Source organism: Calypte anna, chromosome 4A (assembly GCF_003957555.1).
Source record: "Calypte anna isolate BGI_N300 chromosome 4A, bCalAnn1_v1.p, whole genome shotgun sequence".
NCBI lineage: Eukaryota > Metazoa > Chordata > Aves > Apodiformes > Trochilidae > Calypte > Calypte anna.
This window is the reverse complement of record NC_044248.1, coordinates 23,367,734-23,385,756: the sequence shown is the minus strand read 5'-3', so window position 1 is coordinate 23,385,756 and position 18,023 is coordinate 23,367,734. Positions and strand designations below refer to the sequence as shown.

Sequence of the window (18,023 nt, the reverse complement as noted above, 5' to 3'; positions counted from 1 at the left end):
CTCGCCCTGATGACTGAAAACGGGAGGGGGAAAAGGGCACTACTCACACCTGGCGCTCATTTCTGCTCTCTTCGCCTTCACCTCACCCCAGGCGCAGCGGGGCACACACGCCGGCCCGGGCTGCCCCTCAGCGGGGTGGCGAGAGGACGGCTCGGAACTGCTCACTGAGGCTGGGCCCAGAGACGGCCACAGCCCGGGGGCAGGACGCGCCCGCGTGCCGAGGCAGCGGCCGCTGGAGGAACCTCCGCTCCGCCCCGCTCCAGCACCTCCCGCCGCGGCCGCCCGCCCCCGCCCACACGCGGGTACCGGCGGGGCACCGGGCCGGGGCGGGAGCAGCCTCTCGGTTGTAGCCGCCTCGCCACGCGTCGCCACCAGACTGTGGGGCACGAGGGGGCGGGAGTGGGAGCCGCCGAGCAGAGACCCCGCGACAGGGTCAGCGCTCCGCCCCGGTGGGGCAGAGGCGTCCCCGGGCGCCTTTAAGGGAGGCTCCGCCTCCACGCCGGGCCCCGCCCCGTGCCGAGCGCCGGGCCAGTCGGAGCGGGCGAGAGGGGAAGGCGGGAGAATGCGAACCCCTGGCGGCACAGCCGGCCGCGCCTTATAAGGGCAGGGCCTCGCGCATGCGCGCAGCCCAGCGGCAGGGGCGGGGGCTCCGAGTGGGTTTTGCTTCGGCGGCGGCTCGGCGGCGGGAAGGGGTGCGGGACCCCGCGGAGGGGCGGCCCAGCCCGACCCGCTGAGGCGCTCGCCCACCCTACAGCCTCCCCCGCGGCGCCTCGACTCGGGCCGCGCGGCTCGGCCCCCCGGCGGGCGGAGGGGCGGCGGCAGGAGGCAGCGGAGCGGGGCCGCGGCGGGAACCCCGCGCCCGGTGCGGCGGCGGATGTGCTGCTGGCGCGGGGGGATGATGCTGGCGGGGCCGCAGCTGGTGGCGGGGCCGGCGGCGCCGGGCGGGGAGCGGGCCCGGCTGCTCTCCCTCTACGTGCAGGACTATCTGGAGTGCGTCGAGTCGCTGCCGCTGGACATCCAGCGCAACGCCTCGCTGCTGCGGGAGATGGACACGCAGTGCCAAGGTGGGCGCTGCGGCGGGACCCGGCCTCCGCCACAGGGCACCGGGCGGGGGGAAGGGGGGCGGCCGCCCGCTGCACATGCGCCCGGCGGGGAGGGGCCGGTAGCCGGGGCGGGCCCGGAGGACGTGGGTGGGTGCAGGGGTGGGCCCCCTACCGGGGCCTGCGCGGGGCCGAGCCCTCCGCCGTGCCGGGTCGCCGGTCCTGGTGTCCGCCGAGGCGGGTGGTGGCCGGTGCCTCCCGGGGGGGGATGGAGGTGCCGCGCCGGCGGCCCCGCCCCGCGGTAGGGGGAAGCGGCGGTGCCTCGCTGCCCGGCGCTAGGCCCCGGCTCCGCGGGGGGGCCCGCTCCGTTCCCCCCGCCGGGCACCCCCTCACCCCCGATCGAAGCGGCGGCGGTGCTTGAAGCGGTGTCACGGTTCCCGCCGCCGCTCGGTGAGGGGAGTTCCGCGTCCCGGCAGAGCCGTGACCCTGTTCCGCGGAGAATCGCTGCTGCCCGGAGCGGGTACTGTCCCAGGGCGCTGAGGGCCAGCGCACGGGGCAGGGGGGCTGCATAAAGCGTTGTCAGCCTCCTCCTAGGCTATGGAGAGGGTCCCTAGATCCGGGAGTTAGCCTGAACTCCAGGCGAGGGCACGGCTTCTTCCCAAATGCAGTTTAAATGGCAACTAAATCCGCTCGCTCTACCCCGCACTCCTGGGCTGGGCAGCTCCCGTCTCTTCCACTGCCGCCCGGGTGTCAGTCGGGACACAGTCCCTGTCGTGCAGCAGAGGCCGAGCGGCGCGGACCCAGGGCAGGGTCCGGCGGGATTTGGGCCCGTGGAACAGGAGCCAGAGCCGTGTCTCCCTTCCTCGTGGGAGGCTTCCTTCACCGCAGGAAGGAGGGTACCCTTAAGGCCTTTCAGACGCTAAACGGGCCCCCTCTGAAGACAGCTATTGTAAACGAATTCTTTCGTTTATCTTTCTAATTACCCAGGAAGAGAGATAAGAACGGGCTTTTGTAAGTTTTCTGTGTTTTTAGTCTAAAGGGCACGGACCTGTCTGCAACATTTTGAATTCTTAGGCAAGGCTGGAGTACCTAGCGGGCTTTTTACCTGTTCTGTGGTGACAACAGTCCACATCTGTCTTGAATAGATTCAATCTTTTGTTTGGGCTGTAGCTCCTGTCTGCATTCCTCCATTCATTAATACACCACTGGGCCAAAGCGGAAACTTGTTGCTAGTTTTACCAAAGCCTCCAGTAGTTGAGGAGAAAAAAAAAATCAAGCCACCCTGACAACCTAAAAATTGGATAGAAATATTTTAGGTCCAAGTCTGAAAATGCAAAAGCAGTGCTGTATAACTTCAGCTAATTTTAAAAAGTAGTAATAGTTCATGCAGGAAGGATAGAGCTGCTTTTGTGCTTGGAAAACTGAAATCCTTTTAGCTTTTATTAGCTCTGCCAAACTTTATCAGATTATCTGTAATGAACACTTGGCCCAGATTTGTGTTGTGTTTTGTGGTTGCCTGTGTTTTTTTAACAGGGGGTTCAGAGCTGTTTAGTTGGGTGCAATCTTACAGACCAACTTCCATCTCTGACAACCCATAAGTTCTTTCCTCTTTTTAATGGATGGTGATCCATTTAAAATGTGCACCGTGGTTAGACAGGCTGCATTCAGGGAATAATCAGTGTAGGGTGAATGTTGTTCTCTGTCACACTGTAAAAATGTGTTCAGTCACTGCTTGTAGGTTCTTCAGAGCAGGGCACTCCCAGTACAGGAAATCTGTAAACTAGACCTACTTTCATTCTCTCTTCATAAAAAGAGGATGTTTTGGAGATAATGTGGCTGCAGAGTATTGTGTTCTGGTTATGATTTTCTAGTTTAACAGCCTATAAAGTACTCTACTCCACACTTTTCAGAAGCAGAGAGTAAGATTAGCAAGAGTTCTCATACCTGTCAGGGCAACAGGGAAGAGCAATGCAGCTGCAAATGCAGGGAATCTGAGCTTGTGTTTTTAATAGTAGCTGGAATGCTTGTATTGAGGAAAAAATTGGTTGTGTGAATTATTGGGCAGGCAGAGTAGTGATTTTTATCTTTAGTGAAAGTCTGGGACAGAAAAACATAATTTTAGTTTCTGTTGTCATACTGGTTTCAGAATTTATAGTAAAAAACAGCTGTTCATACTTAAGCTACTGTTTCAAGATGTCAGCAGGTAAAAAAATCACTGTGAACAATGTTGAGATAATATCTATGGTTTCCATTTAGCACATGCTTGAATCATTTCACAACTGCACAATGCAGACAAGTTATTAAAGATGAAACCCAGTTTGTGAAATTCAGGTCCTTAAGAAGGTAGATTGTACTGCAGATCTTCTGCTTTAGAAGTAAATAGTTTAGTATCACCCACAAATTCCCTTGTCTGTTCAATTAAAATTCTTAAGTTGTTTCTGAAGAAACCAGTGCTGTATCACTGTGGATCAGGTTTCTCTGACAGTGTTATTAATCTTTTTCCATCCATGTTAACAATTTCTCTCTATGTGTAGATCTAGCTTAACTTTTGGTCTGGAAAATGGTATTTTGAAATCCAGCAATATACAACAGTAGAGTACAGACTTAGGTTTATAAGGTGTTTATTAATCTGATATCTGGGTTCATTAAACTTGCTTTTAAGAACTAAATTTTGTGAGAGATTCACAGCAACTCATCTCCAGTAATTTTGAATCACTTGAAAGAAGAAAATCTTCAAAGTCAAACTGTGACACACGTATTACTAGTTACTTAAAAATATCCTGTGATGCACTAAGCAGTAGGTCACCTATTCTGGAAAGTTCAGCCTCAATTTTAAAATACAGCTTGCTGTAATTTGACTTGGTAAAAGGAAAAGCATTTTGAGTGAATATAAGTTTGCTATTGTGTAACTTCAGTTGTCATACTTCTTTTATAACTCTGTCCACTCAAAAGTGTACTACCAAGCCTTTAGATGAGTAAGAAGGGGAAGGCTGGGGGACTTGGATATCCAAATTCTGGAGTGTTATATATTGTGTTATATTGTATGATCTCTATGTTTATTCCTGAAACACAGTAACCTATTGCTTTGGTCTGTAGGTTTGAAACCACTGTGGTAAGGATTTTCAACAGAAATTATAGAAATTTGTGTTTCTTCAGATAGTGGCAGGATCTGGACTATCCACATTCCAGCAGCTATGGTGTCCCCTTCCTTGCGTTATCCTTTCTTTTTTCCAATGGCTAAACTAAGCTTGCTTGCTCTTAGAACTTGAGAATTTTTTCTTTCAGCAGATTGCGATCTTAAAACACTGACTTGATGACCATGTGTGACTTGAATAAAATATTTTATCTTCCCCATTGAGGTGTACTCTAATTGAAATTTGTACTATTCTCATCAGTTGGAAACTACATTTGTATCTTTTCTTGAGGACATTCCATCTTGTCTAATTATTTCTATTATCTTTATTTTATAGAAGCATTAAAAGAAATAGATGATGTCTATGAGAAATACAAGTCAGAAAACGATCCTGTTCAGAAGAAACGCTTGCAGCAGCATCTTCAGCGTGCGTTAATCAACAGCCAAGAACTTGGAGATGAAAAAATTCAAATAGTCACTCAGATGCTAGAACTGGTAGAGAATAGAGCCCGGCAAATGGAAACACACTCTCAGTGTTTTCAAGATCTGTCTGAGAATGAAAAGCCTCTAGAAAAGGCAAAGATGGAGTCCTGCCAGCCAGAGAGATCTTCACGGAGACCCCGTCGCCAGCGAACCAGTGAAAGCCGTGATCTGTGCCATATAGCAAATGGTATTGATGACTGCGATGATCAGCCACCTAAAGAGAAAAGATCTAAATCTTCCAAGAAGAAAAAACGCTCCAAAGCCAAACAAGAGAGAGAGGTTTCACCTGTAGAATTTGCAATTGATCCCAATGAACCAACTTACTGCTTATGCAACCAAGTGTCTTATGGCGAAATGATAGGATGTGATAATGAACAGTGTCCTATTGAGTGGTTCCACTTTTCGTGTGTTGGACTCACCTATAAACCAAAAGGAAAATGGTACTGCCCCAAGTGCAGAGGAGACAATGAGAAAACGATGGACAAATGTACTGACAAATCAAAAAAGGATAGAAGATCGAGGTAGTGAAAGCAATTCATGTTTTAAAGAGTTGCTTCTTTTATATTAAAATGTTTAATTTCCAGAGAACGCTGTTTTAGGAAATGCATAAGACTATGCAATAATTTTTAATCTATAATATTAATGGAGTATTAAAAGCTGTTATAGCTTCTGTGATCTTTACCTTTCTGCACTGAATAACCAAATAATTGAAACAGGGTGGCTTCAGACCTTCACAGAAGACATTACAAGCATATAGCGCTTGGTTTCAATTTAACCCCATTAGTATTTTAATGAACCTTGTGAATCTTGGAATAATGGTTGTGGGAAAGATACTGAAGAACTTTTAATGTTTGAAAGGCCTCATGTAACTGCTAGAATCTTAACAACTGGATTTGTTCTTTATCCCAGGTCTTAAGTTCCTGATTTTTGTGTTAACATCACACATTTGGAAGGGTAGGGGTTTTGAATTCAGCTGTAACAGTCTTCCAAGCTAAAAGCAGACCTCTTCAGTGAATTTCAGTGTGTTATTTCAAGGAAGAAAATACCACTAACTTAAGCTTTTTTTTTTTTTTTGTCAATATTAAACTCTTGTCTTTGTGACTTTATACTTGGGAGTCAATTTTTGGATATGATATACGGTATATATGCAGTATTTTATATTCTTAGTAGGTTTTGCTTGGGTTCTGTCAGGCATCTTGATGTGGTCTTTATTGTTCAAGATGATCTCTGTAATGCCAAAACTATTTCCTTGATTTTTTTCATGTTTTGCCACTGCCTATATAAGCCTTGAAGTGGAAGTGGTCAAAGATCGCTTGAGAGGAGGGGATATTGACATTTCAGGGAACAGAAATTGCAAATGTGATGAAGTCTTCATCATGATCAGTCCCTAGAGAGCTGAAACGTGACTGATGCTCCCTGGGATGTAAAGTTTGCTTTTCCTTTAGTGGTATTTCTGTATGTGTGTGGTCACACCTGGACTTGGGCACAGCAGTGCAGTTCTTGGACTTGTGCAGCTATCTAAAAAGCCTGAAGGCAAAGGCTTTCAGTAAATGTTTTGATAGATAATAAAAACCAAAACACTAGCAAGGCTGGCACAGCGCCAGTAGACAAATCCCAGCAGAGTTGTGGCAGGCTATATAAGAATGTTGTCCTGAAGTATGCTGGTAGTGTCTAAACCTTATTTGGGTGGTAGTTATGTTCTTCACCCCACACCTTGGAGGAGGTGGAAAAAAGATTAAAGCCGCTGTTTCTGCTCCTTTTCAATGGGAATGCTAATAGAGAACCATGTACCAAAGCTTGCACCAGGGCTCCAACTTAGTAATGTTCTTCCTTAAGACCACTTGAGCCCTGGCAGGCTTGTCAAGGTAGACAGAGCAGCAGCTCTGCAGGACTGTGTGTGGGGTTTATCACCAGGTGTGCTGCAAGAGCTTCAGAGTCACCATAGGTCTCTGCTCTTTGCTGCTAAGGTCTCCCTTGACATCATGGAGGGAGAAGTGACACCATCTCTAGCCCGCCTGTTGGAAAAGCAGCTGCACTGAACTGAGAGCAGTCCAGAGGCAGAGAGATGAACAAAAGCAAGAGCCAAGATGGATGAATGCCATCGGAGCTTCCTCGTGCATCTCCACTAGAGGGCCTTGGTGGCCGGGGCTGGATGCACGGTGCTTGGTATAAAGGAAACCTTCGTGCTGTTGGCCCAGATGGTATGAATCAATGCACTGAACTCTTAAATATTATAAGCTATGGAAAATACCAAGCCTGGTTCCACAGTTATGATCTGATACCTTAACAGGATTTAGCATTTGCAAGTAACACTACTTAACATATGGTTGGGGAGTGTAAAGACAGTGTTTTGAATTTTTGCTCTAAAATTGCAGCTTTATTAAGTGGATTAGCTCCACTGGGAGACCTGTACCACAGTAAGCAAACAGCTCTTGCAGGAAACTACTGTAAGGGCTCTGACCATCAGCAGGGCAGGAGGGAAGGTAAACTTTATCCCAAGACCCTGTCTTGCTTTCTAGGCCCAGTGGCTAATCCAAGGTTGCATAAATAGGCTTCTTCAGGGGGCTAGGCCATGGCAACTGATGGAGGATGATAGGGCCAGCTACTGGAGATGAGTGTTGCAAGTCCTCCTTTGCACATATTACTCCCTTTTCTATTTGCTACAGCTTAATGATTCTTTAATTTCCTTCTTGGGAAGACTGATTGAAAGCCTTGGGCTGGGGACTGTATCAGCATCTAATGTCTACCCAAAATGGCAATGCTCCCTGGTATTAAAAACAAACATCACTTAAGTAAACATTACAGTTGCAAAACAAAGTGTGAATGAAATTGTAACCATTAACATTATTAATTTATCTTGAAAAGTAGAGCTTGAATTTCTGCTGGCTAAATCAAGAATACTTTTTTCCAAGGGAGAGGAGAAAGCTGGGAGCCTTGTATAATGGCTCATCTAGAATCATTGCTGAAGTAGGAAGTGTGGTGGTGTTACAAATTGGGTTCTGAAAGCGGTCCAGATAACTATCTCTAATGCAGGGATGCTTTCTTTTATGTTAATGGCCCATCTAGTAGAGTATGAATTCTCAGGGTTTCCAGAGAAGAGATTGCTGGGGAAACAGCACTTGCTTGCCTAATAAATGAAGGTGCTCAAATGCAGAAATAATTCAGTTCAAAAGCAGATTAGCAGCATGCCTCAAATATTACATGGGTGTATCTAAAATTACCTCTTTTAAGTACTTTGACTAACTTGTTGTTAAAGCATACACAGGAAAAGATCTGATGTTATCTGGCATTTTGCATTTCAACACCTTTTTCCATCAAACTCGGATTCAGTGGGTTTGCATCTGTGTTCACAGAAGATTAATGATAATTGCTGAGAACTCTCATAGATGCTAGTATGAAATCAGAACGGTAAGTAGAGAACTCTTATATTACTGATTAATGTTGAGTTCCTTTTGTTAAAGGGATGAATATCACCGGTGAAGTGAAAATGAAAAGTAAACAGTTAAAGAAGTCCACCTTCAAGATAGACATTGACTGTCATGAAGTAAGTCTAGCTTCTTGTAAAAAAAAAAGTAAAATTCAGGATGACAAACACTTTGGAAGTTGATAGAACTGTCTATCACTACAAAAGTGCTTCCTCTATGGAAATTAATGCTATAGCCTAATTCAGCATAGGTTATGTTTTCCTGTATTCTTTTGTTTCCTTCCTATTTTTTGTTTTCTTTATTTTCTTCTGAAAATAAGGTGCTTGATATTTGCATTTCAGTTTTGAAGTAGTGCAAGCTCAGCATCAGCAAGAGATCCCCATAAACTATTTTAAAATAATGGTATAAAGAGAAAGAATGTTTCTTGGTCATTGTCCCATGGACCACTTTGATAATTTAATCAAGCCAAATCTTAAAGCAAAACAAAAACAATACAACTAATAGCCTACTGTTTTGGAAGCAAAATGAGCTGTTTAACCATATTGATTGTGTCCATTATAATGCCATCTTACTATCACCAGCAGTTCCTGTGGGGCTTTTTGACTCTGGAATTCTGGCAGGTCAGAAATAGTACACAACATTAACACAGGTTTCCTCCAGTTGCTGTGTACTACTTCATTCTACTTTGTAAGCTGCCTGAATCCAAATACAGTTAATGACCAACTATGACATCTACAGGTTCTCTCAGTGTAGTCTTCTGCATGCTGCTGCACGTTCATACCTGCTGATTGCTAAAAAGCACAATAATACCTCTCTGTTTAGACTAGTTTTAACTATTTATCTGCTAAGCATTAGCTGATCTGTATATCCAGAGACAGTAATGCAGTAGTGCCACATCCTGAAGCTGGTACAGAGGGTGGCAAGTAAAATGCCCCATTCTTCCCTGAATTGATCAAGGGATTTTACATTTTGGGTGCTCTTTACAGTTGGCCTTTATAAAGAAGATGGTGTTTCCTAACTTTGAAGACTTTTCCTTCATTTAAAAGCCTCTAACTTCAGCTTGAAGTTTCAGTTTGTCTGAATTCATACTCTTTTTTTCTTGCACACAGTGTATAATTACATCTCTAAATAGTTGCCTTTTAAGAGATCCAGGGTGCTCCTTGTTTCTTTAACCATAGTTTTCTTCAGGTTCCTCCTGGCTCCTAGCTGCTACTTCTCCAAAGCAGTGGAATGGGCAGTTGGCTTTGCATCTGATCCTCTCAAGATGGTGAGCAGGGCTGTCACTCAAACCCACAAGAACTGTTTTTCTGTCCTGTGCTAGTTAAGCAAGACACTGCTGTCAGTGGTGAAACCAGATCACAGGATCACAGATGTTCCTATGCAACTGTTTTAAGTCTCACAGACTTAAATATCTTAGAAGGAAAAAGTTTATTTTTTTTTACTATTGTCATGTCTCTTCCACTCCATGAAAGAGTTGAAAAAATTTGAAATCCCCTCTCCTGTGCCTGTTTTCTGATTACCCTGCAGTCTCTGGAACAGCTCATGGATTACGGATTTCCATTACTGCTGGCCAGTAAACAGTTCTATTTAGTGAAAATTCTGGCAAAATTTTATTAAAGCCACTTGCCTTTGAAGCCTTCTTAAGCTCAAGATAACATTGCATCTGAATCCTTTCTAATTTTTGATTGGGGTAGGGTAAGACTCTAATATTATTTTGACACATTCTGTATTTTTTCCCACCTGTTTCTGCGTTCTTTTGGTTTACCTGGGAGGGAAAGTTGAGCTTTGAGTAAGTCAGTCATTGATGTTTTAACTGCAAGTGTTAGACTGGGCTGCATCTCTGTTCTGCAACTGTTCTAGCAGAACATTACTGACTATAGCATGGCCAATACTGTTCTTCTCAGAGATGCGCTTCATCCATTTCACGCTTTTTTTCTTAAATATACATCAAGGAAGTTAATAGTAGCATACACACAGACTCAAGCTATAATTCTGTTCCAAAGGCCTGTTTCCCAGTGTAGACATAAGCACTTAGTGGGCACATAGCAAATAAAATCCTCCCCAAAGTTTTGCTTTTTCAGATTTACAGAGCTCTCCACTGAAAATGGTAAAAGTGATGAGTGAATTACACTGCAGTGATCAGCTGGGCACATTCAGACTGGTAGAAGGTTACAGTTTATAGTTGGAGGAGTGGAGGGGGAAGCAACTTGGATACTTCAGTGATTTAATGTAGTGTGATTTAAGCAGCCTAAAAGGAAACTGTCATCTCCCACTGAGAAACAGAATAAAATAAAAAGAAATCCAGAACCTTTGAGAGTAACTTTCAGTGGAGAAATAAGGATAAAATTCAGTCCCAAATTAAATAAAGTTCTGCTGTGCAGGGTTCTACCCAGCATACAGATTCCCAGCTTACTTTGACTAAAGCCTAAAAAAAGATTAAAGCTCCATGGCAACTGCTATCTTAACTCCTGACAGCCCTTGTATAAATTACATCTTGGAAAAACCTAATACTGAAAGTTTTATTTAGGTCACCAGTCAGGCTAGGAAATGGTAGGCTTATAGATACCACTCCAAACTTCATTTTGCCCCTGCATGGTCTCAGTGAGGCAGAGATTTTTGTGGGAGGCAAACCGAATGATGTATAAATATATGCAGTATGAATTTTTAAATCTAACAAGTTTTAGGTGTGTAAATTTGTTTCATACTTTTAGGGAAAAGACTACAATTTACTTGCAACTGCAAACTTCCACTGAGGAACACGGCAAGGATCATCTGGGGAACAGCAGCCCAGGCAGGTACTGTGTGAGGTTACCACAGCATTTGCTGGCAGTGGCTGCTTCTTTTAAGGAAAGGGGAGGCAGATGGACAGAGGCTGTGCAATTAATTCATTTGCACACAGGTGCCCCAGCATCCATACTAGAATAAAGGGAATCTGTGGTAAACAACAACAGAGCCCCCCAAATTTCTGTTAATTGCACAAAGATTTTCTGGTAGTTACTTCCTTAATTCTACTTTCTTGTTCTTTGACTATTTTTGACACTGTCTTCTCTGGACTATGGGATTCTTGGGCCTTGAAGAAGGCCTTTAATTGTTGCCTAAAGAACGCTTTATTGAAGCCTTTAAAACAGCCTGGTGTCCCAGACAGGGAGGCATCCTGAACTTGACTTCAGGAGACAGAGCTCCCCATTCCCAAAGTGCTGCCAGACCAGGTAAGTGAACACTGTGTGTCTGCTCCTGCACCTCTGCTGTGGGGAGTCTACCTGGTGCACTACCTGACACAGCTTTGCAAACCACAAGGCTTGTCTTCCTGTAAACATGGCATGCACTTTGGAAACCTGCTTGAGGATAAAATATGATGCTTCCCTGAAAACTGGCATTTTAAGTATTTACATTTTTCTTTAGAGAAATCCCAAGTGTTTTGTCACACACTTGTGGCTGTTGCCACAGAAACAGAACTGGTCTGGGGGGAGCAGGTCAGATGTAAGCCTTGTATTTAACAGAAGTATTCCTTTTGCTAACCCCTCTCTCTCTTGTATTTAATGCCTTGTCTCTGTACTTGCTGGCATGAGACAGAGCAGCAGAGAAGAAAGCATGCACAGATTTCCAAGGCTTAACTTTGTGGAGTGCACCAGAATAACTGAACTGCAGCTTCAGTACCTGCCAATTGTAAAAGGCTGTTGAAACTTTCAAGAATGAAATTAACTGACAAGAAATTTAAAACTTTTCTTAATAATTCAAATCATGCAAGTCCCTCACAGGAGGAACATTCTGACTGCAACCAGAAACTTTGCTCCATCTATTCTCTCTCTGCATGAAGGATTTAAAAAAAAAAATCTCCTGCTATTTTGAATTACAACCTCTAGGCAGAAGTTTTTTTAACAAACTCAGTAGAAAAAAGTTGTTAAATTAAGATCATTTTAGTATGCTTGCCAAAACAATAGATCATTTGATAAGGGTCCTTCTTGAACCTTATTGCCAAAGTAAATCTGCATGTAAAGATAGTAAAATAGGTCCAGATTATAGCCATAGTTTTCCTTCTCACTAAATAAGTACAGCTCCTAAATAGAATTATCAGGGGAACCTAAAATTACCTATTCCATTAAATTCTTTATAGATTAAGATAATTTCTTTAGGTTGACTGTTCTTTCAAACACTTATTTTTCCACTGATATAATAGGATAATATTTTCAAAGAGCTTCCCTCTTTGCCCATTTCTTCAAAGGTGTTCTGCAAACATGCTGTTCAGCAGGTGCTTCATCTCCTATGCAACAGCCTGAATAACTGATAAGGCCCAGGTGCAATAATAAATCATGGCTTTGGCAAAATACAGAATCTGGACAAAGTAGGTTCTGTCTCTGTTCAAAATCTGGCTCTATTAAAAAAAATACAAAAAGCCACAAACATAATGATGATGAAACTTTAGTTTTGCTTTGCATAGCAAAAAATGAGGAGAGACACTGGATATAAGCTCCTGAACTAAAGCCAGTCATGCAAATACTGAGTAATGAGATGGCATTAAGCTCATTGCTGTAAGATACTGCTTATGTTTTCAGGAAAATGCCCAATTTCTACTGAAGGCTTAAGTACATCAACTGAAAGCAACTGAGCTATCCTAGCTGAAGTCATCCAACTCAAGGCTCTAAAACATGGGTAACCTTCTGATGGATCAGGGTTCCTAACACTCTCTGGGAAGTAGCTGAAGCAGTAACTGTGGTGCTGCTATTTCTACCACACTTCTGAACCATGTAGGAAGATGCAGTATTAAATGGAGTATTATGAGTTTCAGTTGAAGAGGGTGCTGGTATCAACAGCTCCACTAAAACAGACTGTAAGATATCTTTGGCATGGTTTTATTTCCTTTTATTATTTCAAGCAGATCTACGGTTTAAATCTTAAAAAAAAACCATTAAAGATCCCCATGTATACTCTTACATTTGGAAGGTCATGAAATGGCATGACTGTACAGGCTGCCTGGACTTCCAATATCTTTAAATAAGTGGCATACATAGCTTCTCTCAGTTTTTCTCTCATTACTACTGTGAAAGTCTTAAAAACACTGAATTTCTTCTAAGTTTTATTTTCATATGAATATGATACAGGGAATTCTGTCTCCTTATGCTGGAATCTCACTGGGTAGTTTGAGATGGTTGGCTGCTTTTACCACTAAATTTTCTCTAGGTCCTCCGAATTTAATGCTTCTTGGGCTTCTAAATTGTGCCTCCTTCAGTCCAGAGTTTTCCTGTGTTGTTTATGTCTCTGTGATTAGATTTTTTACTCCAGAACAGAATGCTTATCCTCTACTTCAGCTGGAAAAAGAGGGAGCCATTCACAAATATCATACTTGAAATCTGACTATACAAAGAGAGCACTCCTTAATAAAGAGGGAAGACATCAAAGCCTAATTTCAAACAAATCATGCAACTCTATTAATGTGACTTAGTTATGTTAGGCAGGAACTGCCTAACGTTCCTGCACATTTTCAGTTTAGAAGATCAGAATATATAAGGAGAAACTAATATATTTGTCATTTTAACCCATCATTTGTCTGCCATTTATCTCATTTTTTTAAGGCAGCAAAAACCTGGCAAGATGACCAACCATAGTTGGTCCTTAGTGAAAGGATGCAAGTGAGTAGAAGAATATTATGTAAGAGTCATTTTGTTTGAAAAGATGAATTAATTTTTACAAACATAAAAATACCCTTGACTTATCAGCAGAAGTGCAAAATCCATTACCTTACTCTTTGCATTTAATGAAGTTACTTTATCAGCATTAGCCAGTTTCCTCATTTCCTTTCTGAGCAAGTGGTTCAGTAGAGGAACTTAATAATTGTTGAGTGTACCATTCATGTACTAACAAAAGAGGAACATATTCAAGAGTTTACCCATTTTCCTTTGCGACTCCAAAACCAACTCTACTGCCATAATCTGGCTCATTTTTCAATTAATTTTAAACCTAAAATTTATAAAAGGAGATATTTTAAGTATCTTTCAGATAAACACCTCTGCTATTAATTTGATATTAGTCTTCAGGAATAACACTTTAATTATAATTTAATATAGTACAATAATAAATTACAATAAAAAACCCTAATATTTGAAGAGAGTAAGAGCAATGTCACTAATTTTGCACCATTGCAAAAAACCCCCACATTTTGTCAGATGAATAAATAGAAATGCTGTTTGAAGACATGTTAAGTAGATATAGGCTAAAAGGTTTTAGAAACCACACTTAAGGGTGGAGGGATTCAAATAAGCAACAAGATGGTATAGAAATGAAAATTAATGAAAAATAGAACAAGGCCTAGCAACAAGAAGACCGAAGTCAGTAGTTCTAAGTAATGTGAAAGTTTCTTTCTGAGAAGGACAGGGACAATCTGTCTTAGTGAGAAGAACAATAATTAGTGTCCTTCACATGGAGCACTGAAGGTTTAAACAAGACACTAGGGAGAAAACAAAAAAAGAATTGTCCAGCCTCAGTGGCAGTGAAGCACTGTCAATACTTTGGAAAGTAAAGCTCTCAAGTGACAAAGATGCTACAAGACAGGCTGGACAATCATGTCAGCATTGTTTTAATTATAACTGATCCTGCCCGTGGGCAGGGGAAATGGATTGCATCAACAGCTCCTCAGCTGTGGGAAGGCATATCCTTGGAGATCCAGACAAAGCTCTGGGAGAATGTAATGTACTTCTCATTCTTCATACCCATTCCCCTGAAAGTTCTGAAAATAATCTGGAGAATATAGTATTTATTTTCAGACAGCAGGATAGGAGGGGGGCAGAGCCATCAGATCCACCTTACCTAAAGGCACATTCTGAGTGACCAGCAGTGGCCAGCTGGGTGGACATGTGCTGCATGTTCCTTGCATTCCCCTGGCAAAAGGAAGCTGAACTGGTAATGGGGAAGGCTGAACTTTCTTTTCCCAGCAAAAGCCAGGTCTGCAATTGAGGAACTTTCAAAGACACAGGATGTGAGAAATGGTGCAGTTTTGCAGGGACACTGAGACTAAGTGAGGAAGCTTCTAATGGTACCTGGCAATTCAGGTGATGACTGCAGAATACAACTTAACAAGATTCTAGCTGTGGCACAGAAGTAACACCTGTTTGCTGGATTGAAAACAGGAATGTTTGTATATATGAAAGGCCTACCCTATTAGAAAGGAAAAAATCCCAAAACAGTGCCTTTGAAATAAATGACCTACTAGGTGGCTTTCTAGCTCTGCTTTCTACTTTTTGTATATATAACTAATTAATTAAAAAATAGTTACATTCTCCACACTCATAGAAAGTTTAATGGATGTCAGGTATTTTAAACAGCAAACCTGGATACCATGCTGTAGCTTGCACCTATTCAAGAAACACTGGAATAACGTTTCACAGTATTGTCTTGCAAATGTGTTAATTTTCAGTGGAAGGGACTGGCAAAATGATTACATGAATTTTTAGCAACTAGAGAACATGTTCAGTAAGTAATCCTTATTGTGATGATCATTTCTGAGTAGTTTCATGCAAATATTCACCATCCAAACTCTTGGTTATTTTTATAAATACCACATCTAGCAGGCACTTTTCAACATAAAAAGTGCATTTAATCTTACAAAAAACAGTACTTACCATTCCATTTTTTAAGTTTCTCAGTATGATATAGTTGATTTTGTCTCCTTCAGTGTTGCTGGGAAACACCAGATAGTGGTCAATGTAGGTCAAGGCAGTAGCATATAGAAAGAGGATGGTGTACTGGTTTCAAGAAGATGGAGCTGGCACAAGGGTTTACAAACTCAACTCAACAGAGATGGTGCACATGGTGTGAACACACAGTGACCTACAGAGCAGGAGGCAAATCAGCCTCAACCTCAACTTGTCTCCAGATTTTTGTCAGCACTTTCATATTTCATTTATATCTCCTTGGGTATGTACCCTTTTCTCAACCTTAGTGTATTCATTTATATAAGTAGTTAAATGGCATTGGTGTTGGTCAATGAACCTTAAAACCAAATGGACTTCTAAGCATACATTTTTGGACCTGGACATATAAATTATCTGTATATATACACACTTGTAATAACTTCTCCAGTTGATCTCTTGACCCTGTCCAGTGATGACTGAGAAAATCAAGCTAAGACACAGTGAAATAAGACAAGTCTAAGACTATCAACAGTAAGTAAGATGGAAAACTGTTCACAGTAAAGCTAAAAAAAGCCCATCAGTGGGCTTTATATATGCAGATGACCATAAAAAGCAAAGATTTTTAATAAACTTTGCAAACTTGTGAAAAAAAGGAATTATGGCTCAACACAATGAAACTGTAAAATCCTTATTACATTTTTTTTTTATATTTGATCTTTAGGAAATAAAACTACAGAATTTCCAATTCAAAAAATCTATCATGGATGAATCATTATGATTATCACCCCAGAGCACTTACCTACTTGAGACCTTCCTGATACCAGATTGTAATGGAAACTAAGGGATGAAAACAAGATAAGAATAAGTGATGTTATAATAATAATAAGGAATACAAAGTAGGACAAAATAGCTTCTCAACACTCTAACAGTTGTTACACAGCAGAACAGTATTTTTGGGGGATGAGAAAAACTGTATAAGCATGATATGTCACAGTTTTGTTTTGTCACTACGGGTTGATGGTACTTGTAAGTCCCTTTTTTTTTTATATCTCATTTTACCTTCCTCTTCTGTCTCCTTTCCTTTCTTAATTTCCTTGCATTTTCCTATAGGGTCCAAATTTCAGAAAAAAAATTAAATATTGACATTTGTTACTTGATACAACCTTTTGATTGCATTCATTGAAGGAAAGATGATGATTTAATTACATTCCTCATAAGGAAGGATGCACAATGTACTTTAATAGGTGATTATACAAGTTTAGGGCATCTGGAAAACCTGTTTCCTTCTCAACTTTTGTATACTGTAAGCAGGGGGTGATAGACTGCACATTAAATTAACTTTGAACAGCAGTGGTAGATTTGAGAGAAATTGCTTGCATCTGTACAGAAGTCAAAATATGCTGTTCCAACTCCAGACTTTAAGAGGTGAATGGGAAGTAGTGGGGAAAACTGTCCATATCCTTATCTTCCATTCACCCAGGACTGCCTTGTAAGTGGATAAAACCTACAGGTTATGGATGGAAAAAAGATTGGAAACCACAGATTTAGACTGATGTCTAGAGATAAATATTGTTTATGTAGCATTACTGTAAGTGAGCATAGTCACAATTCCTCTTTCCCACTTTTCAGGCTGCTAGGGTCACTAATTCTTCCTTCAGCTGAAGGAATGTAGTCATTGTTCATCAGTCTGTCTTCATCTTTTTGATCTTTATGCTTCAAGACAAGGAAACTCTCACTTTAAGGAAGGTTGCAGTGACCCTATATATTTATTTATTCCAATGATTGACCACAAATCCATGGCCTGGACAACCAATGTTTCAGCTCCAGCTCTGCAGTGCTTAGGAAGTTAAATTTGTCACCTGTCTCTCCCTTGCTCATTCTCCTTTTGGGTGTCCCTGGTGGCCTTTGACAGAAGATGGCCAGAATAGGTTACTCAGGAGTTTTCTTTGTATTCTGGCTCAGCCAACCCTTTATAAACCCAGCTTCTAAATACCCAATGACAAAAAGGTCCCTGGCATAACATCAGGATTCTTTGATATCACATGAACCATGTTCTGGGACCAGCACCAAAAGATCTTATCCAAATATTTCTCACAGACCTCACAAGTGCTAGGAAAAAACAACTCAGTCCAACAGGCACAGGAAAGAACAAGTTGCATCTTTCTGCTTCAGTGAGGTCTTCATTACTGTTAGAGGGTTTTATCCCCAGAAAGTGACTTTTATCTTCCTCCATTCCAGGAAAAGGGAGCCTTAGCTCAGTTTGGGTCCCACACTAGCTTTGAAACCAAGAAGTACAGACTTTAATCAGACTTAAAGT

At 42.2% G+C, this 18,023-nt stretch overlaps 1 protein-coding gene across 1 annotated transcript; it reads left to right on the top strand.

Moving 5' to 3' along the window:
- The first annotated feature begins 874 nt into the window (after window positions 1-874).
- ING2 (inhibitor of growth family member 2) lies at window positions 875-5,762 on the top strand. The gene is made up of 2 exons (XM_030450356.1): window positions 875-1,064; window positions 4,511-5,762. The coding sequence occupies exons 1-2, from the start codon at window positions 875-877 to the stop codon at window positions 5,179-5,181; spliced, it is 861 nt and encodes a 286-aa protein (XP_030306216.1). The 3' UTR covers window positions 5,182-5,762.
- The last annotated feature ends 12,261 nt before the right edge of the window (window positions 5,763-18,023 follow it).

Excerpts from the sequence above, each read along its gene's own strand:
- ING2 (XM_030450356.1), top strand. The coding sequence starts at position 875 with ATGTGCTGCTGGCGCGGGGGGATGATGCTGGCGGGGCCGCAGCTGGTG. Across the intron at positions 1,065-4,510 it reads GATGGACACGCAGTGCCAAG|AAGCATTAAAAGAAATAGAT; the intron begins GTGGGCGCTGCG and ends TTTATTTTATAG.